The 27,230-nt window shown below is 41.7% G+C and overlaps 1 protein-coding gene and 1 long non-coding RNA gene across 4 annotated transcripts in view; both read right to left on the reverse strand.

Moving 5' to 3' along the window:
• Window positions 1–5,910, reverse strand: part of LOC108698186 — a 12,475-nt gene extending 6,565 nt beyond the window's left edge. For both annotated transcript variants that reach the window (XR_001932579.2, XR_001932578.2), the window contains exons 1-2: window positions 4,639–5,910; window positions 965–1,118 (exon numbers count right to left, since the gene is read on the reverse strand). This is a non-coding gene — a long non-coding RNA (uncharacterized LOC108698186). The remainder of the gene's footprint in view (window positions 1–964; window positions 1,119–4,638) is intronic.
• Window positions 5,911–7,073: 1,163 nt separating this feature from the next.
• The window catches only part of LOC108698187 (snRNA-activating protein complex subunit 4-like), a 30,322-nt gene continuing 10,165 nt past the window's right edge, over window positions 7,074–27,230 (reverse strand). The window contains exons 9-25 of one of the 2 annotated variants that reach the window (XM_041572344.1): window positions 26,327–26,399; window positions 25,469–25,633; window positions 24,632–24,779; window positions 24,437–24,543; window positions 24,161–24,255; window positions 23,495–23,589; window positions 23,220–23,308; window positions 20,103–20,522; window positions 19,060–19,152; window positions 18,766–18,976; window positions 16,723–16,793; window positions 15,203–15,325; window positions 14,884–14,911; window positions 13,092–13,142; window positions 10,752–12,259; window positions 8,956–9,076; window positions 7,074–7,583 (exon numbers count right to left, since the gene is read on the reverse strand). In XM_041572344.1, coding sequence (XP_041428278.1) covers window positions 8,972–9,076; window positions 10,752–12,259; window positions 13,092–13,142; window positions 14,884–14,911; window positions 15,203–15,325; window positions 16,723–16,793; window positions 18,766–18,976; window positions 19,060–19,152; window positions 20,103–20,522; window positions 23,220–23,308; window positions 23,495–23,589; window positions 24,161–24,255; window positions 24,437–24,543; window positions 24,632–24,779; window positions 25,469–25,633; window positions 26,327–26,399 — 3,382 coding nt within the window. In that variant the 3' untranslated portion in view covers window positions 7,074–7,583; window positions 8,956–8,971. The remainder of the gene's footprint in view (window positions 7,584–8,955; window positions 9,077–10,751; window positions 12,260–13,091; window positions 13,143–14,883; window positions 14,912–15,202; window positions 15,326–16,722; window positions 16,794–18,765; window positions 18,977–19,059; window positions 19,153–20,102; window positions 20,523–23,219; window positions 23,309–23,494; window positions 23,590–24,160; window positions 24,256–24,436; window positions 24,544–24,631; window positions 24,780–25,468; window positions 25,634–26,326; window positions 26,400–27,230) is intronic. The other variant, XM_041572345.1, reaches the window with a different exon arrangement.

The raw sequence follows: 27,230 nt of genomic DNA on the forward strand, positions 1-27,230 counted from the left end.
TCATTTCCCATGTCCCCCAAGCTTAGCTTCTCAGCAGTAGCCCAGAGCCCACTGAGCATGTGCAGTGCCACTGACACACAAAAGATGGCAAAACAAGTTCCAGGATGCTGGGGACACTTTTAAAGGCCTGGTTCAGGGTATTGTCACACAGGGAGATCCTGAGAATTTATTCAGTTGCATCTGTTGGGCAGGTCATTATCACTTGAAAACACAATGCATTTTCAATCGTGACCCTGTGGATGCAAGAAACTTGGAATTAAACCAGGTGTACTGAACCTTTTTGTAGGCTTATTTTTCCTTTAACTACAGGCCCCAGCACCCTGGACAGTTATAGCTTGGATGTCATTCTTTGAATTTAGATCTGTGTTTTTAGTATAACACAGTAGCCTCGGACTGGGATATTTTAAAGGAGAAGGAAAGGTTAAAACTAAGTAAGCCTTATCAGAAAGGTCCATCTAAATATACCAGTAAACCCCCCAAGTAATGTTGCTCTGAGTCCCCTGTCAAAAGAAACAGCACATTTCTTTCCTTCTATTGTGTACTCATGGGCTTCTGTATCAGACTTCCTGCCTTCAGCTTAAACCTCATTGCCCTGGGCAAGAGCATGCTCAGTTTGCTCCTCTTCCCCCTCCCCTCCCTTCTCTACTGTAATCTGAGCCCAGAGCAGGGAGAGACTCAGGCAGGAAGTGATGTCACACCATGTTAATACTGCAGCTCCTATCCTAAACAAACAGAGAGTTTCTAGAGCTTTTTACTCAGGTATGGTAAAACATTGTACAGAATAAATATAGCATTCTAGCTTGCACTACTGCAGCTAATCTATTGGCAATAAAATGCCTCCGTAGCTTTCCTTCTCCTTTAATTGTATCTGACATACGGGTGAGTGAGAGAGGACAGCTCTTTGGTATGTAGTTCATCACGGAGATTAAAAACGTCAGAACGTTTATTATGAATGAAGTGTTACCTTGTAATCTGACAGAGCAGGTTCTGCTGTACAATAAACGAGGAAACGACATGCCTGTGGCCCTCCAGCTATGGATGAAATGCGACGTTCAGTAACAGCCTTTGCCCGTCTACAGGTGCTGGGAAGGGTCATTCAGAGGTTTTAAAACCAAAGCCTTGTACAAATAAAAGATAAAAACAATTTCAGGGGTGGGTATCACAACATCAAAGCTCTGATTGGCTGTTATGTTTCTCTACTGGGGCCACATTTTACTTGTTGGCAAAGCCCACCACCCAGATGACCAGTAGACTAATAATTGGCCCCTGGCTAACTTAGTATAAGGGTCAGGGCTCAGATTCGGGGAGATTAGTCGCCAGGCGGGATGGCACTCGGAGCACTTCTTTTTCCAAAGTCGCCCAAAGTTTCCTCGTGAGGCAACTTTGGAGAACATCATTTTCAGTAAGAAGATAAAGAAGTCCCCCATTTCACCTTAATACAAAGAATTTCCAAACTATAATCAGTCTATAATGACCTATAAACGAGGAATCCCCACTCTCCAATTATCACCAAATAAACTCTCAATCAAATATGTGAAGTGCAAGTGCTTGGGGTCCAGTAGCCCAATAAGGACAATACTACACAGATTAAATACCTAGAATGGATTATTAATGACCAAATAAATACAATTAATTAAATCCAATCAATCGTATGTATGAATAAATTGATACGGTGAGGTGGTTTCTTAAGTGCTGTGCATGATAAAAAAAAATGAATTACAATTCCCAGTTCATTCCAAAAATTCATTGGAGTAGGACACCATTATATTACATAGATTGAGTGACCAACTATTTAGTTAAAAATGATTAAATCTAAAGTGCTAGTGCAGAGATAGAATTAATAGGATTCCTCAGAAAAATTAATTAAAAATTGTGAAGAGACATGATTAGTCTGGATTAAAAATGGTTAAAAAAAGGGCCACTTGCTCAGGTTCAGAAAAAGAATAGAAAATGGAGAATGGTGGAGTTGTCCCAAAAGCTACTGCCTATTATTTTCTAAATCCCTGGGACACCACAAAAAAAACCTAAAAAACCACAAACCAACGGCCCCTTAAGAGTGAAAAATAGATCGAAGTGAAGGAAGAGAAGAACCGAGCAAGCAGCTCCTGTTTGTATATCTAAGACAGGACCAAAACATGTTGGGGGTCATTTATCAACGCTGGGCAAATTTGCCCATGGGCAGTAACCCATGGCAACCAATCAAATTGCTGCATTCATTGTTCTACTTGCAGCTGGCTTCAAAAAGCTAATCACTGATTGGTTGCTATAGGTAACTGCCCATGAGCAAATTTGCCCAGTGTTGATAAATGAGCCCCGTTATCTATTAAAAAAGAGAGGTATAATAGTGCCAAATCAATTTAAATTCGAAGAGCACCTTTGGTTATTAAAGTAGATAATCAAGATATCAAATCCTTACCTTTTATAATGCAACTTTGGAGAACGAAACGCTCTTTCCGCCATTCCGCCGGCGATTTCGATTCTAGTCGGCCGGAGGCAGTTCAGGGAGATTAGTCGCCCCAAAGAAGAGAAGATTTGTCGCCGGGCGACTAATCTCCCCGAATCTGAGCATGTGGGGCCCCATGATTACAGAGCAGGGAAATTATATTAGGGCATGGGCAGATTCGGGAGATTTAGTCGCCTGCGACTTATCGCCTCTTCTGCGGGGCGACAATCTCTTTGAACTGTCTTCCCCCTGCTAAAATGAAAAATTGTCTGCGCCAATGCAATCACGTCGCTTTGATTTCTGAAGTCGCCTCACGAGGAAACTTCGGGCGACTTCGGAAATCGAAGTGATGCGAGTGCATTGGCGCAGGCGGAAGGCAGTTCAGGGAGATTGTCGCCCCGAAGAAGAGGCGATTAGTCGCTAGGCGACTAAATCTCCCCGAATCTGCCCATGTGCCCCTGCCTTTAGGTAACAACCTGTTTGCAAATCATTTATCACAAGAATGGCCCAGTCACATCTCTCAAATGGGAATTGATCCTGCGTGAATGGGCAAAGATACCAGGAAAGGGTAAGTTCACCCTAGATAAACTTCTTAGTGTGTTACAGATGGGCCGAGTCTAAGCAACTTTCGAAATCTGACTTCCAAATTGCTTCACTCGAACAACGTAGCAGAAGTCAGCTGATTAACAGCACTGGGGGTGAAAGGACTTCTGTTTTAAGAGTCACAACCAGAAAGGGACAGACACTGCGATTACATATAAACCCAGTGAGAATAAACCGACACTCAGAATGACATTTTCTTCATATTTGGGCAGATTTCCCCTTTAAGTTACCTAAATCACAGCGGATGGATAGAGAATAGCTTTAGGCCCTTTATTGTACTGCATATTTCTAGAAACAAAAATATGTCAGCAATGAGGTTAAAAAATACTTAGAAAAGAAAACAGGATCTTTCCGCTAGATGAACACTGTTTTTTTTTTTTTGTTGCGACCGCAAACAGAATTGCCCAATTAAAGTAACAGGTTGTCTAAGTAAAAGGAAATTAAAAAAAAAAAAAAAGGCTCAATTTATTTAATTGCAGACAGGACCCGTCTTAAAGCTACGGCTTTATAATAACACGGAAGCCTCTGGGGATAAACGGGCAAGTTAATTTGGCCTTTATGTTTACTCCTTTTATGGAAAAGGGTAGCAGAAGTCAGTTCACCCCGATGTCTGTTATGACATTGTAGACAATATTCTCATATTTCATGGGCTGTGACTATAGAGACCGGGGGAAAAGGTTTTTTATGTTATGTGTTGCCTGTTAAAGGAGAAGTAACGGCTACAATTAAGTAAGTAAGTTTTATCAGAAAGGTCTATATAAATATACCAGTAACCCTCAAAGTAATGCTGCTCTGAGTCCTCTGTCAAAAGAAACACCACATTTCTTTCCTTCTATTGTGTACTCATGGGCTTCTATATCAGACTTCCTGTTTTCAGCTTAAACCTCCAGGGCTAGGGCTTGAGCATGCTCAGTTTGCTCCTCTCTCCCCCTCCCCTCCCTGCTGTAATCTGAGCCCAGAGCTATGAGTGAGAGACTCAGGCAGGACGTGATGTCACACAAGCTAATATGGCAGCTGCTATACTAAACAAACAGAGATCTTCTAGAGCTGATTACTCAGGCATGTTAAAGCATTTTGCAGAATAAATATAGTTATATCTTACACTATTGTGGCTAATCTACTGGCAATAAACTCTTCCGGTATCTTTTCTTCTATTTTAAAGGAAACTAAAGATGTGAAAGAAAACAAGATAACATTGCTGCTCAGTTTTGACTCTGTGTACTACACACAGCAGATTTAGGATAAATTAAAGCTGCAGTTTATCTGCCCATGTGTGGAGGTGTCCGATGGGTCTCCCCGATCGATATCTGGCCAAAAATCGGCCTGGTGTAGTTCGGGCAGGTTAAGTTTTTCATGCAATGGAGGACCACATCGGATACTTGATGCAGTCCTATAATCTGTCGGCGCTCATTTCCTTTGTATAATCCGACAGTTTGGCCCTGCCGTTGGTGGCATATCTGGGAAAGATCATTCCTTTGGCGACATTGCTTTGGCCACAGACAGATCTGATGACAAACTTAATTATTGAGCATAATAACTGATAAAGGTAGAACACGAGGAAACCCAGACCTACCACCCAAAAGCAACCTCACCTGCATATAAGGCCAACTAGCCTAACGTCTTTGCTTCTCCTCAAACACACAATGAAGAGCGGTGGCATAACCCAGACATGGGTGGATGCGTCTTTACGTATTTACGAGGAACCTAGAGGTAACAAGAGACCATTTAGTTATTCCTGTAGGGATCAAGTGGAGGAGGGCACACAGAAACGGATCAACAGAGCCTACACATCCCAACGTAAGATGGTACCACTAGGGCCAAACGTGCTCTACCAGGGCGGAGATGTTTCCTCATTCGCTATCATTTAAATATCAAAGTCTAACTTACCTGAATGTTACTTCCAGGTTTAGGAGTTTGCATTCAACAAGTTACAGAACACAAAGGCTCATCATGTCCAGCCATACAGCCAATAAAAATAAACGGTATTTATAATGCTTAATCCCTTATTAAACTATATAATGGGATGATCTTCATCTATATGACATCAGTGGGTTACGTTATTACTCCAGGATTACAATTAAAGGACCAGCCCCATGGGTAGTATACCATTAACTGCTGCACTGCCACCTTTACTGCTTTCCCAGAAATCCCTTGTGATGTCCAGCCCCAGAAGTCCCTGGTCAGTGCCATGCCCCCCCTTAATTTAATTTTCCCCAGCTCTGCTCCCTCTCCAAGGCCCTAGAAACCATAGGCCCGGGTGACCGTCTAGGTTGCATTTATGCTAATCTACCACTGCATCTGAGCGTTAGAGCAAATTAAAGGGAAAGTCAGAGTAAACCTCCAGGGCAGGGCTTGAGCATGCTCAGTTTGCTCCTCTTCCCCTCCCTGCTGTAATTTGAGCCCTTTGAGTACATTTTATTCTCCTTTAATAACATTAGAATCAAGCATTATTTTTGCCATCAAGGATGGTAAAATACCAATCAGGTGGCAACTCTAGCTACTACCCGCAAAGTCAGCCCACCTACTTGCATCGGAAAGAGAGCGCTGGGGTGCAGGTCAGGCTTGATAAGGGCCAGAAATGTTTTTGGCAGTGGGTCTGGCTCCTTTACATCACTGCCTGTTGGATTGGGGATCTCATGAAGGACAGCTGCAACTAAAAGAATTAATGGGTTGGCCTGTTTATGGATATAATACTGTCATATTAGGGTCTCAAACATCACACTCGCACGGTATTTCTGAACAAACACCATACGAGGGGCCAACCTTTCCATTGTCACAGCTAGGGTTGCCACCTTTTTTAGAAAAAAATACCAGCCTTCCTATATATTTATCTTTATTCCCTATTAATAACATTGGGATCACTGACCTTCCTATATATTTATCTTTATTCCCTATTAATAACATTGGGATCACTGACCTTCCTATATATTTATCTTTATTCCCTATTAATAACATTGGGATCACTGACCTTCCTATATATTTATCTTTATTCCCTATTAATAACATTGGGATCACTGACCTTCCTATATATTTATCTTTATTCCCTATTGATAACATTGGGATCACTGGCCTTCCTATATATTTATCTTTATTCCCTATTAATAACATTGGGATCACTGGCCTTCCTATATATTTATCTTTATTCCCTATTAATAACATTGGGATCACTGACCTTCCTATATATTTATCTTTATTCCCTATTAATAACATTGGGATCACTGACCTTCCTATATATTTATCTTTATTCCCTATTAATAACATTGGGATCACTGGCCTTCCTATATATTTATCTTTATTCCCTATTAATAACATTGGGATCACTGACCTTCCTATATATTTATCTTTATTCCCTATTAATAACATTGGGATCACTGACCTTCCTATATATTTATCTTTATTCCCTATTGATAACATTGGGATCACTGGCCTTCCTATATATTTATCTTTATTCCCTATTAATAACATTGGGATCACTGACCTTCCTATATATTTATCTTTATTCCCTATTAATAACATTGGGATCAGTGACCTTCCTATATATTTATCTTTATTCCCTATTAATAACATTGGGATCACTGACCTTCCTATATATTTATCTTTATTCCCTATTAATAACATTGGGATCACTGACCTTCCTATATATTTATCTTTATTCCCTATTAATAACATTGGGATCACTGACCTTCCTATATATTTATCTTTATTCCCTATTAATAACATTGGGATCACTGACCTTCCTATATATTTATCTTTATTCCCTATTAATAACATTGGGATCACTGACCTTCTTATATTTTTATCTTTTTTCCCTATTAATAACATTGGGATCAGCCAGAATTTTTACCGATCAGGCTGGTAAAATACCGGCGAGGTGGCAACCCTAGGACCCAAACAATCATAACAGAGACCAGCCCATTTTCATAGTACGTGGATATCAGGGAATGTAGGGCATCTAGCAATTTTCATGCCACTTTAAAATTCTAATCGGACTTCCATTTCAGGGGAAGAACGGAGTTCAGCCACAAAGAAGGAGAAAATAGATAGCTCTTTTTAATCAGTCAGTTTAAATCCCACCCCGAGCGACACAAAAGGAAGCATAAACACAGAGCAGCTCGGGAGGTCAGACCTTATCTTTACATACTTATAAAGTACCAGTAAATAAATATCCAGGCTTTGTGCTTGAAAGAAAGAACACGTGACACTTAGAACAATTCTCCTTATTATCATACGACAAAGAATCGTCACAGGAATGGGCCCTATATACACACAGTGTAAGCGCCTTTCGGCTCCGGGTTTCAACACTCCACTTATTCCTATGTTTCATAGGGCAATTAAGATTTCCAGTCGGTTTGCATTTGAAAAAATGATTACAAAAACATAAGCGTCAAATGACTATTGCTTCTGTTGTCCCTATTTGGACAACTCTCTTGGCCCACTCTTGCGGCATATAAAGGGTTATAGTTCCGGCTCATCCACTGGTGATTCACGCCTACAAGATCCCCTTTAACTGGCAAACGCCTTTCACACAGGCATTGTTCTGGGTAAATACAGAGAAAAAAGGAAATAAGATTCAGGAAATGTGTGAATGATAACCAAACACAGAGATAACATCGTTGCCTGGAAACAATCACCACCCCTTGGCAGAAAATTTGATATTAAACTTTTAACAAGCAGGTTTATTTCCCCGATACCCTACCCGTTCCCTAGATAAAATGCATTTATATTTCTTAGGATATACGAGTTGTGGAACAGTTCATTAAAAGGACAGTATCTTTCATTAAATAACAATATAGAGGGCTGATCTGGTTCAACTTCATGTTAACTTTTAGTATGTTATAGAGTTGCTCATTTTAAACACGTTTTCAATTTGTCTTTTTATAGCTTTTGAATTATTTGCCTTCTTCTTCTGACTCTTTCCAGCTTTCAAATGGGGGTCACTGACCCCATCTACAAAACTAATGCTCCATAAGGCTACACATTTAGGGGCAGATTCACAAAGGGTCGAATATCGAGGGTTAATTAACCCTCGATATTCGACTGGGAATTAAAATCCATCGAAGTCGAAGGATTTTAGTGAAAATAGTGCGATCGAACGATTATTCCTTCGATCGAACGATAAAATCCTTTGAATCGTACGATTCGAAGGATTTTAATCCAACGATCGAAGGAATATCCTTCGATCAAAAAAAGTTAGCCAAACCTATGGGGACCTTCCCCATAGGCTAACATTGAGTTCAGTAGCTTTTAGATGGCGAACTAGGGGGTCGAAGTTTTTTCTTAAAGAGACAGTACTTCGACTATCGAATGGTCGAACGATTTTTAGTTCGATTAGAAGTCGTAGTCGTAGTCAAAGGTCGTAGTAGCCCATTCGATGGTCGAAGTAGCCCAAGAAACACTTCGCAATTCGAAGTTTTTTTACTTCGAATCCTTCACTCGAAGTTAGTGAATCGGCCCCTTATTGTTATTGTTACTTTTTATTTCTCATCTTTCTATTCAGGCCTCTCCTATTCATATTCCAGTCTCTTATTCAAATCAATGCATGGTTGCTAGGGGAATTTGGACCCTAGCAACTAGACTGACTCTGAAAGGGTCAGAAGAGGAAGGTATATAACTAAAAAAAAAAAAAAACTATAAAAAATAAATAATGAAGGCCAATTGAAAAGTTGCTTAGAATTGGCCATTCTATAACAAACTAAAAGTTAACTTAAAAGTAAAGCACCCCTTTAATGTCTAGTGCTAATGCATGACTGCACCTTGATAGCTAACAGTATAGAATTCTTTGTGAGACTTTTCGCTCAATAAGCAAAGCCATCTGTGGGGATCAGCTCCCATGCTAGTTACAGATATCTGAGCCTCTCAGTAAAGTAGTAAGCCTCTAAAAAGTCAGTGGATAAAAAGCAGTAACATACCTGCAGATACAACCTGTTACGTGTAGTTATAAGTTCGCTTCCTTGTCCTCCTTGCAATAATGTTAGAGTCGTCTGTATAATCAGATGTCATCTGGCTGTAGGGATTCTCAGGTGCCCCTTCCTACAACATAAAGATTGTGCTATTACTGTCACACCAAAACAAAGAACAGGCCTGTAACTGACCCAGTAACAAAAATGGCCTGACCTAAGCTGTATCATAAGTATACAGTCATAGTAATGTTTAAACTGATTTTATGCCACTGAAGAATCCATAAATACAAGAGATCCTCTGCTTCCCAGGTGATCCCAGTGGTGGCCAATAAAAGGGCAGCCATGTTTGGGAGTTTCAACCTTTAAAGTAAGTTGCAGGTAAAACTTGTGTTAAATGTATAATGAGCCAACAGAATTCTTAATGAATCAGATGCAAGTTGAGTGTGGGACTGGCCAGACCAGGGGTGAATGTGAGTGTGGGACTGGCAAGACCAGGGGTGAATGTGAGTGTGGGACTGGTCAGACCAGGGGTGAGTGTAGGACTGGCCAGACCAGGGGTGAGTGTAGGACTGGCCAGACCAGGGGTGAGTGTGAGTGTAGGACTGGCCAGACCAGGGGTGAATGTGAGTGTTGGACTGGCCAGACAAGGGGTGAGTGTGAGTGTAGGACTGGCCAGACCAGGGGTGAATGTGAGTGTAGGACTGGCCAGACAAGGGGTGAGTGTGAGTGTAGGACTGGCCAGACCAGGGGGGAGTGTGAGTGTAGGACTGGCCAGACCAGGGGTGAGTGTGAGTGTAGGACTGGCCAGACCAGGGGTGAATGTGAGTGTAGGACTGGCCAGACAAGGGGTGAGTGTGAGTGTAGGACTGGCCAGACCAGGGGTGAGTGTGAGTGTAGGACTTGCCAGACCAGGGGTGAGTGTGAGTGTAGGACTGGCCAGACCAGGGGTGAATGTGAGTGTAGGACTGGCCAGACCAGGGGTGAGTGTGAGTGTAGGACTGGCCAGACCAGGGGTGAGTGGGAGTGTAGGACTGGCCAGACCAGGGGTGAGTGTGAGTGTAGGACTGGCCAGACCAGGGGTGAGTGTGAGTGTAGGACTGGCCAGACCAGGGGTGAGTGTGAGTGTAGGACTGGCCAGACCAGGGGTGAGTGTGAGTGTAGGACTGGCCAGACCAGGGGTGAATGTGAGTGTGGGACTGGCAAGACCAGGGGTGAATGTGAGTGTGGGACTGGCCAGACCAGGGGTGAATGTGAGTGTGGGACTGGCCAGACCAGGGGTGAGTGTGAGTGTAGGACTGGCCAGACCAGGGGTGAGTGTGAGTGTAGGACTGGCCAGACCAGGGGTGAATGTGAGTGTAGGACTGGCCAGACCAGGGGTGAGTGTGACGATATGGACAAACAATCCCTGTTTTGTTTAAAGGGTAAGGCATTTTTAGTAGCTTAAGGCACAAAATGTCTCAATGTCCTAAATATATGGATTATAGGTTGAGTGCAGAGGACCTCTTGTATTTGTCTTGTTTTGTGGTCACAGCCTCATTGCACCCCCACCTAATGGTTTTAAAAAAATCAGTGGGGAGCACAACTTTCCCTTGTTTGTTATATGCCACTGAAGAATACGAGCATCGCCTACAAAACCATTTGGCCAAGCAAATGCCAAGATGAGTTTTAAAGATCAACTATCTACATTGAGTCTACTGACTCCTAAACCATTGGGTTTATTTAATGTTTATATGATTTTCTATAGTATGAAGATCCAAATTAAGCAAATGCGGGAAAACCCCAGGTAGATAGATGACAGTGCTTACTGGTTCTGTACAAGCAGAGGGCTGTGGATAGCTGGCAGTTGGATGCGGTTCATTATAGGGGCTGGGTTCTTCGTCTGCAGAGTCATCAGTCTCGTCATCACTGTCCTCGCTCTTTATGGTAATGTTGGATACAACCTTCTTTGTTTGCTCGGGGTGCAAGCTAGCAAGAAAGCCTGGTACAGTGAAGGCAGAAAGAAAGCGCTGTTTGAGCAGTAGGTAACCGGGGTTAGATTTTAACTTTCTGTCCACCAGGCCCCGCAGAATCGCTGTCTTTTCGGCGGGTGTTGGCTCGCTTTCGCCCTCCATCGAAGGAACCAATTTGAACGCATTCTCTTCCAAGGTGCTTGTCTGTAGCAGCAGTTTAGAGAGGGTTTTAAGCGTGCAGGCAGATGGAGGCAAATAAGCCATGCCTTTAGGTAACATCGGCACTTTTACACCTTCTATCCCATGGAACCAATTCTTGGCCACTCCCTCTTCTTCCAAAGAGACGAGGCCCCAATCCATGACTTTCTTCTCAGCGGCCGCTGCAGGACTTGGAGACGGAGAAGATGGCTGAGCTTGCGTTCCAGCAGCCGCTGCACCTTGTTTGGGAAGACCTGATGGCAGAAGTCTTGCTATCTTTACCACAGGATACTTTTTTGATGTTAGGATAGACTGCGTTGTAGACTTTAAGGGGCCCTGATTTTGATCGTTTGAAGCGATAGAAGGTTTCTGAGCCACTGTAGAAGTGGTTTCATCCTGGTTTGACTCTGGATTTGCTTCCGTAGCCGAAACAACTTCACGCACACCGTCATTGGTAGTCGGCGGGGTTACAGCTGTATTTTGGACATTTGTTGCCTGACCAGAACTCGTTTCCAAATTAATGGCACCGTTTGTGATCAGAGATGCAGGTGCCGGAACTTGTGCAGGGAAACCAAGAGCCTGAAGTTGCACCGGGACTACTCCGTGCGGTGTCACCACCAAAGTGAACGGCACGGGTCTGCTGTTATTTACCGTCGGATTCAATATTGTCGGCAGCACTGTAATGGAAGGCTGAACGGGTGAAGCCGGTACCCCTGAAAAAGGGCACGGGGTTCCCTTAGTGACCTCATTACTAGTACTTTGTTTCTCTGGAGTACTGGGTAACACATTTGCTGCAACAGGTTCACTTGCAGATTTAGGGGGACTGGATTGCACCGGGTTGACTGTTGCACTGCTTTTCGGGGGTATCTGCCCGGCCTGTATGGAAACAAAGGGCATGATTGGCCAGACACCTTTCTCTGGCGTGGAAGGAGCCAACGGCAGCACCACAGTTTGCTGGTTGCCCAATGCATTAGGCTGTGGGTTGATCACAATGGATTGTGGGAGCAGAAGGTTTGAAGAGAGGACAACTGTGTTCTGAGCCGTTTTTTTGGCATTTGATTCCCTCATTCTCTTCTCCCTTAGAAGCTCCATCACAGTCTTGGGTTTAGGTGGCGGTGCCCGAGGTTTCTCTATTATTGGCCTCCTTGGAGTCTTGGAAGGCTGAACTGCAATTACAGATGCATATGAAGATATAAAAAACAGCTTTGAGCGCAAAGATGAAGCATAAAGTCTTCTATAATCGATATACTATATATTTGTTAACACAGCTATAAACCCTGTTAAAGGGGTTGTTCACCTTTTAGTATGATGCAGAGAGGGACAATTTGCAATTTTTTTTTTTCATTTTTTATTATTTGAGTTATTTAGATTTTTATTCAGCAGCTCTCCAGTTTGCGATTTAAGCAATCTGGGCGCTAGGGTTCAAATTCCCCTAGCAACCGTGCACTGATTTGAATAAGAGACTGGAATATGAATAGGAGAGGCCTGAATAGAAAGAGGAGTCATAAAACATATAACAATAAATATGTGGCCTTAAGGAGAATTTGTCGGTGACCGACATTTGAATGTTGGGAAGCTTTAGAAGAACAAGGCAAATAATTCAAAAGCTGTAAAAATGAAATAAAGGCCATTTGAAAATTTGCTTGGAACTGGCCATTCTATAACATACTAAGAGTTAACTTAAAGGTGAACCAGCCCTTTTAGGACAAGGGTGAAAGGGACAGGTGTGTATGACCAAAAGAGAAGAAGGAAAACACTCGTTTTTAGGTACAGACCACACGGAGTATGTAAGACAGAAGTGGTGTGGCCATACAAAACCAACTCCTAGAAATGGAAAAGATCAGGAATAGCAGCAGCCACCAAAATGTTTCCTTGTAAAGAAACTTCAAAAACCCAACCAGTGTGAAAGCATTTGGAGGTGATAATATGCTGGTCACTAATCTCCACGTGTGCCTGTGGCCTCAAAGGACCAGAACATTAGGCCAACATAAATCTTACCTTGTTCTAGGCAAACTTCAGCAGAACCAGATCCCAAGGATTGCCCATTGTCTGTACAGAGAGATTCCATAAGACTATGGCAGCATAGGTATTCCCTGTACTAAGCACAATTCAGCAGGAACAGTCCCTAAGTTTGCTCATAGTCTGTACAGAGAGATCCCATAAAACTATGGCAGCATAGGTATTCCCCTGTACTAAGCACAATTCAGCAGGAACAGTCCCCTAAGTTCACTCATAGTCTGTATAGAGAGATCCCATAAAACTATGGCAGCATAGGTATTCCCTGTACTAAGCACAATTCAGCAGGAACAGTCCCCTAAGTTTGCTCATAGTCTGTACAGAGAGATCCCATAAAACTATGACAGCATAGGTATTCTCTGTACTAAGCACAATTCAGCAGGAACAGACTCCTAAGTTTGCTCATAGTCTGTACAGAGAGATCCCATAAAACTATGGCAGCATAGGTATTCCCTGTACTAAGCACAATTCAGCAGGAACAGTCCCTAAATTTGCTCATAGTCTGTACAGAGAGATCCCATAAAACTATGACAGCATAGGTATTCCCCTGTACTAAGCACAATTCAGCAGGAACAGACTCCTAAGTTTGCTCATAGTCTATACAGAGAGATCCCATAAAACTATGGCAGCATAGGTATTCCCTGTACTAAGCACAATTCAGCAGGAACAGCCCCTAAGTTTACTCATAGTCTGTACAGAGAGATCCCATAAAACTATGGCAGCATAGGTATTCCCCTGTACTAAGCACAATTCAGCAGGAACAGTCCCTAAGTTTGCTCATAGTCTGTACAGAGAGATCCCATAAAACTATGGCAGCATAGGTATTCCCCTGTACTAAGCACAATTCAGCAGGAACAGTCCCCTAAGTTCGCTCATAGTCTGTATAGAGAGATCCCATAAAACTATGGCAGCATAGGTATTCCCTGTACTAAGCACAATTCAGCAGGAACAGTCCCCTAAGTTTGCTCATAGTCTGTACAGAGAGATCCCATAAAACTATGACAGCATAGGTATTCTCTGTACTAAGCACAATTCAGCAGGAACAGACTCCTAAGTTTGCTCATAGTCTGTACAGAGAGATCCCATAAAACTATGGCAGCATAGGTATTCCCTGTACTAAGCACAATTCAGCAGGAACAGTCCCTAAGTTTGCTCATAGTCTGTACAGAGAGATCCCATAAAACTATGACAGCATAGGTATTCCCCTGTACTAAGCACAATTCAGCAGGAACAGACTCCTAAGTTTGCTCATAGTCTATACAGAGAGATCCCATAAAACTATGGCAGCATAGGTATTCCCTGTACTAAGCACAATTCAGCAGGAACAGCCCCTAAGTTTACTCATAGTCTGTACAGAGAGATCCCATAAAACTATGGCAGCATAGGTATCCCCTGTACTAAGCACAATTCAGCAGGAACAGTCCCTAAGTTTGCTCATAATCTGTACAGAGAGATCCCATAAAACTATGGCAGCATAGGTATTCCTCTGTACTAAGCACAATTCAGCAGGAACAGTCCCTAAGTTTGCTCATAGTCTGTACAGAGAGATCCCATAAAACTATGGCAGTATAGGTATTCCCTGTACTAAGCACAATTCAGCAGGAACAGTCCCTAAGTTTGCTCATAATCTGTACAGAGAGATCCCATAAAACTATGGCAGCATAGGTATTCCTCTGTACTAAGCACAACTCAGCAGGAACAGACTCCTAAGTTTGCTCATCGTCTGTAGTCATGTGCTGCATTTGGCAACTGTGAAACTGTTAAGAGAACTTACTTGGGACGAACTTGCTAGTGGAAATTGCCTGCAAACAAACAGAAAAGAGGCAATTTAATGAAAAGCTGAAAGAGGAATCTGATACCACAATCAAACTTCTCCTTTTTTCAATCACACATTAAAGAGGAAGGCGTTGCAGAAAAAAAAAAGGGATCACGGATGAATGGCAGTGTGTTGTATATAGACAATATATTAATAGAGACAGAAGTGCCAGCAGCTGGGGAGTAGTGTGCCTGGAAGAGGTACTAACAGATTATTATAATTTTATTTTTAGCATTATTTTTCATGATAAGCCACAGCACAGTGTGTTAGTTCTTACCGGGGCTGGTGTCGGTGCCGGTGGGATCCTCTTAACGGTGTTCCGGGATGTGTCAGGAAAAATCTGCTTCATTCTCCGATCGCGGATTATTTTAAGGCACCCGTCAGCATCTATTCTGAAGATCTGAGAGGGGAATAAAATATAATGGAAGGAGAGGGCTTGGGAATTGGTTAAACACAATATTATAAACATAATTGTGCTTCCTGTTGGTTTCTGGCTTTAGATGTTTGGTTAAATAAAGAACCCTCTATGAAAGATCTGGCCGAATTCTAAGCCTAATTGTCACTCACTGGTGTCCACTGATTTCAAGTCACATGACATTAAAGGGATAAATCAGTTAATAGTGCTGCGCCAGCAGAATTCTGCACTGAAATCCATTTCTCAAAAGAGCAAACAGATTTTTTTTATATTTCATTTTTGAAATCTGACATGGGGCTAGACATATTGTCAGTTTCCCAGCTGCCCCCAGTCATGTGACTTGTGCTTTGATAAACTTCAGTCACTCTTTACTGCTGTACTGCAAGTTGGAGTGAGATCACCCCCTTCCTTTCCCCCCAGCAGCCAAACAACAGAACAATGGGAAGGTAACCAGTAGCGATGCACAGAATCCCCGAATCCTTTACTAAAGATTTGGCTGAACATCGAACCGAATCCAAATCCTAATTTGCATATACAAAATTGCATATGTAAATTAGGGGTGGGAAGGGGAAAACATTTTTTACTTCCTTGTTTTGTGACAAAAAGTCATGCAATTTCCCTCCCTGCCCTTAATTTGCATATGTAAATGAGGATCCAGATTTGGTTCGGCCAGGCAGAAGGATTCGGCCAAATCCTGGCCAAATCCCGAATTCGGTACATCCCTAATAACCAGATAACAGCTCCCTAACACAAGATAACAACTGGCTGGTAGATCTAAGAACAGCACTTAATAGTAAAATCCAGGTGCCACTGCTACACATTCAGTTACATTGAGTAGGAGAAACAACAGCCTGCCAGAAAGCAGTTCCATCCTAGTGCTGGCTCTTTCTGAAAGCACATGACCAGGCACAATGACCTAAGATGCACCTACACACCAATATTACAACTAAATACACTTGCTGGTTCAGGAATGACATTTTATATTGTACAGTGAATTATTTGCAGTGTAATTTAGAAATAAAAACAACATCATAAAAATCATGAGAGATTCCCTTTAAAAGTTTGGCCAGGCAGTCAGAAGTCCTGCAAAAAGCAATGGGAATGAGATGCTGCATGGCCTTAACTGTGTCATGTTAAGCATTACAGCAGTCACAATGGCTAGCTGAACCTGTAGCCAATCAGAGCATCGCAAGATTCACAGGGCCACAGCAAGTGGCCAATCAAAGCATTATACAATTCACAAATCAATGTCAACTGCCAAATTCAACTGGCAGCATTGCCCACCTCCACATCTGCAACCAGTGGGCTTTTAGGGATAAACAACCCAACCGTATTATATTTCAGTCAGATAGATCTGTTTCAGGAAATAAGATGAAACTCACTTGAATCAAGAAGGAGAAAATAGGAGTGCTGTTGAGAGCCAAGGACTTCAGCTTCTGTTTTAAAATTTCCCCTGAAAGAGAAACAAATTGATAGTTAGTACAGGTATGGGACCTGTTATCCAGAATGCTCGGTACCTGCAGTTTTCCAGATAACGGATATTTCTTTAATTTGGATCTTTGTACCTTAAAGGGGTTGTTCACCTTTAACTTTTAGTATGATGTAGAGATGGGTATTCTGAGACAATTTGTAATTTTATTATTTGTGGTTTTTGAGTTATTTTTTTGAGCTTTTTATTCAGCAGCTCTCCAGTTCAGCCGTCTAGTTGCTAGGCTCCAAATGACCCTGGAAACCATGCACTGATTTGAATAAGAGACTGGAACATGTGGGAGGAGACAACCTCAGTAGAAAGATGAGTACTAAAAAGTAGCAGTAACTATAAATGTGTAGCCTTACAGAGCATTTGTTTTTAGATGGGGTCAGTGACCCCTGTTTATAGTTGGAAACAGTCAGAAGAAGACGACAAATAATACAAAAAGTGTTAAAAAAACAAATGAAGACCGATTGAAAAGTTGCTTAGAATTAACCATTCTATAAGTTAAATTAAAGGTGAACTACCCTTTTATTATGTAAACATTAAATAAACCATTAGGATTATTTATATTAGTTGGGATCAGGTACAAGCGACTGTTTTCTTATAACACAGAAAATGGAAATCGTTTGGATTATTTGGATAAAATAGAGTCTATGGGACTATAAATCTGAGCTTTCTGGATAACAGGTTTCCAGATGATGGATCCCATACCTGTACCATGCGTTTATTGTGCTCTTGGGCTCCTGCTGCAAGAAAATGTTCGACAGCTAGACAACCTAAATCATTAACTCATTCTGAAATCAGTTTGAAGTGCGCCGGAAACACACTGCACTGGCAATAGCCCGGGTGCAGGCAAAGGCTCTGGATTTGGGCAGGGAAACTGTCGAGTTTGCATTTTCATACAAAGAACAAAGCTAATGCCTGTGTTGGGGCTGATTCTTGGCCTGTGCTTTTCCGCCCCCGTGTGGCATTAGCCATAATTACCGGCTAAGAGTTTTTTTGTTTTTTTTAAACAAAAGCTGTCTAATGTAAAGATTAGCTAGGGAACCAGATACATCTAGCGGCACATGTGAGAATAATTTCTCTGAGCTATATGGTGTTCCAAAAATAAAGCACTTTAATTAGCGTTCTGTCTTTATATTGTGATGTCATGTCTTAGAGCAAAGGCTACTTTACAAGATTTCAGACCACTGCGGCACTTCCTTCATTGTTTCTATATATCTGTAACCTTGTTATGAGCTAAGGGGGCCCAGTCTGAAGGTCAGTTAGGGGGAGATTTGGGGTGAGTGCTTATTTGTAACCTGGGTACCCCTGGAACTATAGCAGGGTGACACCCCAATGTTTCTATATATCTGTAACCTTGTTATGAGCTAAGGGGGCCCAGTCTGAAGGTCAGTTAGGGGGAGATTTGGGGTGAGTGTTTATTTGTACCCTGGGTACCCCTGGAACTATAGCAGGGTGACACCCCAATGTTTCTATATATCTGTAACCTTGTTATGAGCTAAGGGGGCCCAGACACTATTGTACATAAACATTTGCACTGTAACACTAAGTTCTCTAACTTTTTTGCTAATGCTAAAAATGTGTCACAAACTAACTGGAGAAGTAGGGGTGTTAAAATGAAAACAACTATGTCAGATGTGGAAGGTTCTCTATCGGTGCCTGGCTGCCTCTGTAACAGTGGTTAAATTAAATGGGAAGGGGCATTCATGGTTTGCAAAATCCCATAGTGCTTGCATCCAGGCATTGCTGCATTCAGAGCCATGCAGTGAATACAAATCTAGCATAACATACAGAGCACAGCACTAGTGGGTAGGGTATAAGAGAGGGGACACCTATATGCCTTCCCCTGCTAGCTCTTCGTGAATGCATCACTGCTGAAGTACTACAGGTCTTTGTGTCTGTTCTGGAAAAGGGAAAAAAATCGAAGTTGCTCAATAACATGTTTTACCTTGTGTTCCTTTCCTAAAAGTCCTCCCTTGGCTGGTAAATACAGAAAGGAGCACATCTCCAACCCACGGGGTCACTGCCAGAAGTAGCTTTCTGTCTACTGAGTTTCTGTAGAGTTCCACCCTGCGCTCTCGTTTCAGCTCCTGCTGAGAAAAGTTTACGATGCCCGACAGGTCTCCAGACTTCAGATTCTTAATATTGATTCTCGATAACTATAAAAAGACATAGGATTGCTGATTATTGATATTTACTTACTCGTGGCTGACTTTCTAATACCAGCAAGGGAAATGCTAACCAATTTATCTTGAAAGCGATCACTATTCTTCTGCAGGACCTTTCTCACCTCATCCTCCTCAACCAGCAGAAGTTGCCGCCCTTGTACCCCTGGCTGAAAAGTGAAATAAAAACATGTTCATTTTGACTCTCAAAATCATTCTCTGAAGGAGCAATATATTTAATAAAAAAAAATCCTCAAGAAATTGAGAGGCAGAAAGGTTTACTAGTTAAAGGGATTCTGTCATGACTTTTATGGTTTAGTTTTTATTTCTAAATGACACTGTTTACACTGCAAATAATTCACGGTACAATATAAAATGTCATTCCTGAACCAACAAGTGTATTTAGTTGTAATATTGGTGTGTCGGGGCATCTCAGGTCATTTTGCCTGGTCATGTGCTTTCAGAAAGAGCCAGCACTTTAGGATGGAACTGCTTTCTGGCAGGCTGTTGTTTCTCCTACTCAATGGAACTGAATGTGTCTCAGTGGGACCTGGATTTTACTATTGAGTGCTGTTCTTAGATCTACCAGGCAGCTGTTATCTTGTGTTAGGGAGCTGCTATCTGGTTACCTTCCCATTGTTCTGTTGTTTGGCTGCTGGGGGGAAAGGGAGGGGGTAATATCACTCCAACTTGCAGTACAGCAGTAAAGAGTGACTGAAGTTTATCAGAACACAAGTCACGTGACTGGGGGCAGCTGGAAAACTGATAATATGTCTAGCCACATGTCAGATTACAAAATTAAATATAAAAACATCTGTTTGCTCTTTTGAAAAATGCATTTCAGTGCAGAATTCTGCTGGAGCAGCACTATTAACATGTTTTCCCACGACAGTATCCCTTTAAGCCTGGCTTCATACTGGAACTGCAAATGCTGAGACTGTACCGGCCATCTTAGAAACATGGGGCCAGTACCCAAATAGTGAAGGGAACGTTTCGTCTGTACGCCATATCTCGAAACTCCAATTGTTTGACAGAAATGGCTCAATCCAAGTTCCCTAACCATTGGCATATTCAGATAGACATGAAAAAGACTAGGTAGAGCGGGAACAACTTTGCTCACCTCTTTCAGGATTTCCTGACGGTTTTCCAACACCCTGTCCATGGAATGGGGGTACGCGATACCTTTGAGCAAGGTGGTGAACTGAAAAGAGCGTTCTTTGCCTGGTTTGCTTTTTTTTAACTGCGATTGTTTGGAGCATGAAGCAGCAAATGTCGATGGCTTGATAAGCGCCTTTCCTGAAGCAGTCATGATCTGCCTCCTGGGGATCCACTTATTCATGCAGGGCGTGATTTTAAAACTTGGCTCCGGGAGGCGACGCACCTTCTTTTCTTCTTCGGAGTCTATCAGCTCCAATTCATCCTCGTCACTGCTGCTGCTACTAATAGTGCTGGTGCTGTCCTCCGAGTCGTGGGTTTTATTTTCTTCCTTTACCACAGTCTTCCTGATTTTTAGTTTCTTTGCTTTCTTCTTCCTTTTGCTCTGCAAAGATGGAAATAAATCTCAATCTAAATCAAATGTATAAACAATAATATGTTGGGCATAGCTTACTGGAAACAGAACATTCCTCATCTGTATATTTGTATTTACATATATGGGAGGGAGGTGCCATACTGATTCCCTTAGACAGTACAGTATGAGGGTATAGCTTATTGTATGCCCAGAACATTCCTTCTCTGTATATTTGTATTTATACATATGGGAGGAGGAGGTGCCATATTGATTCCCTTAGACAGTACAGTATGAGGGTATAGCTTATTGTGTGCCCAGAACATTCCTTCTCTGTATATTTCTATTTATACATATGGGAGGAGGAGGTGTCATATTGATTCCCTTAGACGGTACAGTATGAGGGTATAGCTTATTGTGTGCCCAGAACATTCCTTCTCTGTATATTTGTATTTATACATATGGGAGGAGGAGGTGCCATATTGATTCCCTTAGACAGTACAGTATGAGGGTATAGCTTATTGTGTGCCCAGAACATTCCTTCTCTGTATAATTGTATTTATACATATGGGAGGAGGAGGTGTCATATTGATTCCCTCTTAGACGGTACAGTATGAGGGTATAGCTTATTGTGTGCCCAGAACATTCCTTCTCTGTATATGTGTATTTATACATATAGGAGGAGGAGGTGCCATATTGATTCCCTTAGACAGTGCAGTATGAGGGTATAGCTTATTGTGTGCCCAGAACATTCCTTCTCTGTATATTTGTATTTATACATATGGGAGGAGGAGTGCCATATTGATTCCCTTAGACAGTACAGTATGAGGGTATAGCTTATTGTGTGCCCAGAACATTCCTTCTCTGTATATTTGTATTTATACATATGGGAGGAGGGAGGTGCCATATTGATTCCCTTAGACAGTACAGTATGAGGGTATAGCTTATTGTGTGCCCAGAACATTCCTTCTCTGTATATTTGTATTTATACATATGGGAGGAGGGAGGTGCCATATTGATTCCCTTAGACAGTACAGTATGAGGATATTGCTTATTGTGTGCCCAGAACATTCCTTCTCTGTATATGTGTATTTATACATATAGGAGGAGGAGGTGCCATATTGATTCCCTTAGACAGTGCAGTATGAGGGTATAGCTTATTGTGTGCCCAGAACATTCCTTCTCTGTATATTTGTATTTATACATATGGGAGGAGGAGGTGCCATATTGATTCCCTTAGACAGTACAGTATGAGGGTATAGCTTATTGTGTGCCCAGAACATTCCTTCTCTGTATATTTGTATTTATACATATGGGAGGAGGGAGGTGCCATATTGATTCCCTTAGACAGTACAGTATGAGGGTATAGCTTATTGTGTGCCCAGAACATTCCTTCTCTGTATATTTGTATTTATACATATGGGAGGAGGGAGGTGCCATATTGATTCCCTTAGACAGTACAGTATGAGGGTATAGCTTATTGTGTGCCCAGAACATTCCTTCTCTGTATATTTGTATTTATACATATGGGAGGAGGGAGGTGCCATATTGATTCCCTTAGACAGTACAGTATGAGGATATTGCTTATTGTGTGCCCAGAACATTCCTTCTCTGTATATGTGTATTTATACATATAGGAGGAGGAGGTGCCATATTGATTCCCTTAGACAGTGCAGTATGAGGGTATAGCTTATTGTGTGCCCAGAACATTCCTTCTCTGTATATTTGTATTTTTACATATGGAATGGAGGTGCCATATTGATTCCCTTAGACAGTACAGTATGAGGGTATAGCTTATTGTGTGCCCAGAACATTCCTTCTCTGTATATTTGTATTTATACATATGGGAGGAGGGAGGTGCCATATTGATTCCCTTAGACAGTACAGTATGAGGGTATAGCTTATTGTGTGCCCAGAACATTCCTTCTCTGTATATTTGTATTTATACATATGGGAGGAGGGAGGTGCCATATTGATTCCCTTAGACAGTACAGTATGAGGATATTGCTTATTGTGTGCCCAGAACATTCCTTCTCTGTATATGTGTATTTATACATATAGGAGGAGGAGGTGCCATATTGATTCCCTTAGACAGTGCAGTATGAGGGTATAGCTTATTGTGTGCCCAGAACATTCCTTCTCTGTATATTTGTATTTTTACATATGGAATGGAGGTGCCATATTGATTCCCTTAGACAGTACAGTATGAGGGTATAGCTTATTGTGTGCCCAGAACATTCCTTCTCTGTATATTTGTATTTATACATATGGGAGGAGGGAGGTGCCATATTGATTCCCTTAGACAGTACAGTATGAGGGTATAGCTTATTGTGTGCCCAGAACATTCCTTCTCTGTATATTTGTATTTATACATATGGGAGGAGGGAGGTGCCATATTGATTCCCTTAGACAGTACAGTATGAGGGTATAGCTTATTGTGTGCCCAGAACATTCCTTCTCTGTATATTTGTATTTATACATATGGGAGGAGGTGCCATAGCTAATCATGTGCCCAGAATATTCATTTTATTTAAACATATAAGCGAGGTGCTGCCATATTGTTTTCTATGCACACCTATTTAAGGGAAATGAATTTAAAGTTATTGCCTAATTGTAATTATTTTATGCATATCTCTCTCCTAGCAACATATACAGAAACAAGGGAATTGCAGGGAGAATCAGAGCAACAGATACAACAGCTGGGCATAGAAAATAGCCGCTAGCACTTACCTTGAAGTATCCCATTAGTCCCTTCCATTTGCTTAGACACTGGGAGCCAGTCCGATGTGTCAGCTCCTTGGCTACTTTTGCCCAGTGACCTATTCAGAGAAAAGTTAGAATAAAAGTTAAGCCAAGAGGCCTGTAAATGTTTAATATCCATAGCTATGAAGAATAGCCATTTGGCTCAGCGAATTGGGCCTATCTGACTACTATTAGCATTGCTCGGCCATAACTGAGCTAGGTTTTAGCTATGGAACAAACTCCGAGATAAAAACAATGCTCACCAACTCCGTATTTTTCAGTCAGGTCCATGAGCTTCTGCTTTTCTTCAGGGCTCCATTTCCCCTTCTTGAGATCCTCGTCCAGGCCTTTTATGTACCTGAAAATAAAAATGTGTATCGTTTAACATCATGCCTTTATGATGCACAAGCAATTCCATTATTTGTATGTGCATGGCCAGCTTCAGTAACACATTGGCTTGATCATGTGGCTGATAACAGTAGAAAACAGTTAGGGTTGCCACCTGGCTAGTATTTTACCGGCCTGGCCGGTAAAACTGATGGCTGATCCCAATGTTATTTATAGGGAAAAAAGATAAATATATAGGAAGGTCAGTGATCCCAATGTTATTAATAGGGAATAAAGATAAATATATAGGAAGGCCAGTGATCCCAATGTTATTAATAGGGAATAAAGATAAATATATAGGAAGGTCAGGGATCCCAATGTTATTAATAGGGAATAAAGATAAATATATAGGAAGGTCAGTGATCCAAATGTTATTTATAGGGAAAAAAGATAAATATATAGGAAGGTCGGTATTCTTTTTCCAGAAAAGGTGGCAACCCTAAAAACTATAGAATCAACGGGTGACCCAATCAGCCAGACCTCAGAGTTTTTGGCCTAACTGGGCTGGAGTCTGATGGAAACTTGTATCAAGTTAAACCGACCTTTCCCTACACTGGACGTCGCTTCTCCCCGGAACCTCATTCTGGATTTTGTACCAATTCTTCGCCCCGTGTTTAGCTATACCTTTCAGCAGCAACTGTGAGGGTTAGGAAAAGGCAACAATATTAAACACGTCCAAATGAGTTTGGCATTCATGAACAAGACATGCTGAACCTTATTATTATTGCTCTATTAACTGGGAGCTACTGTGGTCAACTGAAAACAGATAAACTCTTGGAATCACCTCATTGGATGTTTTTCCTGTTTGGCAACATTACCTCATCCTCGCTCTTTGTCCAATGGCCTTTCTTTATAGCAGGATCCAGACTCTTAGACCACCGATATAGGATCTGCATGGAGTCTCGAGCTTCCATGAAGTAGGAAACTGCAGGAATAAAATGACAGTACTGAACGTTAGGGAGATACGTAGACGTGAGGTACTGCACCCGGTAATGATGTCGTTGGAAACCTACTTCGCTTGTATGGTATATGGTTCCCAACTCGCATCCTCTGGACTAACTGCGTCAGCATCTCATCCTCTTCCTTGGAAAATTCCTTCCTCTTGAAATTGGTGTTGCAGCTCTGGTATTTCTGGAGGCATTGGAAAGCGGTTCTGTTTGACTGGAAACACAGCAAAAATGCAACTTAACTATACATGTCCTTTAACGTTATTAAAGGGATACTGTCATGGGAAAAAAATGTTTTTTTCAAAATGAATCAGTTAATAGGGCTGCTCCAGCAGAATTCTGCACTGAAATCCATTTCTCAAAAGAGCAAACGGATTTTTTTATATTCAATTTTGAAATCTGACATGGGGCTAGACATTTTGTCAATTTCCCAGCTGCCCCTGGTCATGTGACTTGTGCTTGCACTTTAGGAGAGAAATGCTTTCTGGTAGGCTGCTGTTTTTCCTTCTCAATGTAACTGAATGTGTCTCAGTGGGACATGGGTTTTTACTATTGAGTGTTGTTCTTAGATCTACCAGGCAGCTGTTATCTTGTGTTAGGGTTATCTGGTTACCTTCCCATTGTTCTTTTGTTTGGCAGCTGGGGGGGAGGGAGGGGGATGATATGACTCTAACTTGCAGTACAGCAGTAAAGAGTGATTGGAGTTTATTAGAGCACGAGACACATGACTTGGGGCAGCTGGGAAACTGACAATATGTCTAGCCCCATGTCAAATTTTAAAATTGAATATAAAAAAATCTGTACACTCTTTTGAGAAACGGATTTCAGTGCAGAATTCTGCTGGAGCAGCACTATTACCTTTAAGGAGGTAATCAAAAAAAAAAAACCCAGCCCCTAACTCACTCCGAGTTCCTGAGCAATCACTTTCCAGTTGACATAATTATGCTTTTGAGCTACGTCCAGCAGTTTCTTTATTTCCTCCCCGTCCCATTCGTTCTTAGAGATGCCTGGGTGTTCATAATTCTGCCACATGTTCTTCAGCCTCTCCGCTGTGTGAAGGCCTCCATACTGTCAAGCACAAATCAAATTTGATGGAAGGAATCGTTTTCATTTATTTATGGGTGTTGTACCAAGGTCTATGATCTATTACATATAATTATCCTATATCTATTTAAAGTGGGTGGGGTACAAATAACTTCTATGGTAATAATAAAAGTAAGTACACTACCGTATATACTCGAGTATAAGCCGAGTTTTTCAGCCCCCAAAATATGCTGAAAAACTCTACCTCGGTTTATACTCGGGTCAAGCGCAAAAAACGGTCGCCGGCGCCTAAGAATATTCGCCGGCGCCTTAGAATAGTAGCCGGCGCCTAAGAATAGTAGCCGGCGCCTTAGAATATTCGCCGGCGCCTAAGAATATTTGCCACCGCTTAGAATAGTAGCCGGCGCCTAAGAATAGTCATCCAAAAACGAGATTGAAACTTACCAGAAGCTGCTGCATTTCTCACCCTCGGCTTATACTCGAGTCAATAAGCTTTCCCAGTTTTTGGAGGTACAATTAGGTACCTCGGCTTATACTCGGGACGGTTTATACTCGAGTATATACGGTAATTGGCCCTGTGCATCATTGCCATTATACAGTTTACTGATATATACCAGTTCCACCATAAAAGGGGTGAGGAAAAGATCACAAATCAGAGTCATTGGCATCACTGCTCCCATACATTCCTCTTGGCAAAGCTCAGTGTCTGACACTTACAGTGAGATTGGAAATTTTCTCCCAGTCATGGTCGTCTGTTCTCTGCCCGAGTAGGGAATCTTCTGAAAGTTGGCTAAAACAGGACAGACAAGACACGTTTATTGGGTTTCAATGCAAACCTTGTTGCACAAGAATGCTATTGAATCATGGGAAATTTTGCACTGACCCAGCAGTAAATTCAATGATTATGGGTTACGGTTTAGCCTTTATAAAGCTTCAAGGAACCCCCGAAGGCTAGCCTTAAAGGGGACCCGTCACCGAAATTTTTTTTTCAAAATCCTATTTTATCACATTAGTCAAGCAAAATGAACTTTAATTGCACTACATAAATTATTTGAATCTTGCTTACTTCAGTCTGGGATTTCAAAATGATAGCAAGCAGGCAGCAGCCATGTTGTGGACACTGTTATTAAGACAAGCCTTGTATCATCTCAGAATCTTGTTTGTGCACCAGAATGGGGGACCTGATGTCCATCCCCATGCCCTGGCTACACAATTAAATGGTTAAGAGAATTGGGGGAATGTGGGGAGAGCAGTGACATGTAGGAAGTGTTGAATGGAAAGTGAAAGTAATTGTCTGCCCCGGCTCTATGCCACGGGCATAGAGGAGGGGCAAACAATATTTGATTGACAGCTGAGATTTTTAAATGAGCTTACAGCTATGAATGCTTTAATAAAAAATAGAAATTGGATTTCATGTTTAATTTGAAAAGGACTTTTATTATACAGATTTTTGTGTCTGGGTGACAGGTCCACTTTAAGTACAGTAAAAGGATGGGGTAAGTTCAAAGGCTTGGGACAATCTCTAGCATAGTTAATATGCTGTTTTGTGCTTCAAGGTTTCCATAGCAATAAGAAAAGGGTTAAATATAAGAGAAAGAATTATTAAACAGCCATGCAGGGG

The sequence above is a fragment of the Xenopus laevis genome, chromosome 8L, assembly GCF_017654675.1.
Source record: "Xenopus laevis strain J_2021 chromosome 8L, Xenopus_laevis_v10.1, whole genome shotgun sequence".
Classification (NCBI taxonomy): Eukaryota; Metazoa; Chordata; class Amphibia; order Anura; family Pipidae; genus Xenopus; species Xenopus laevis.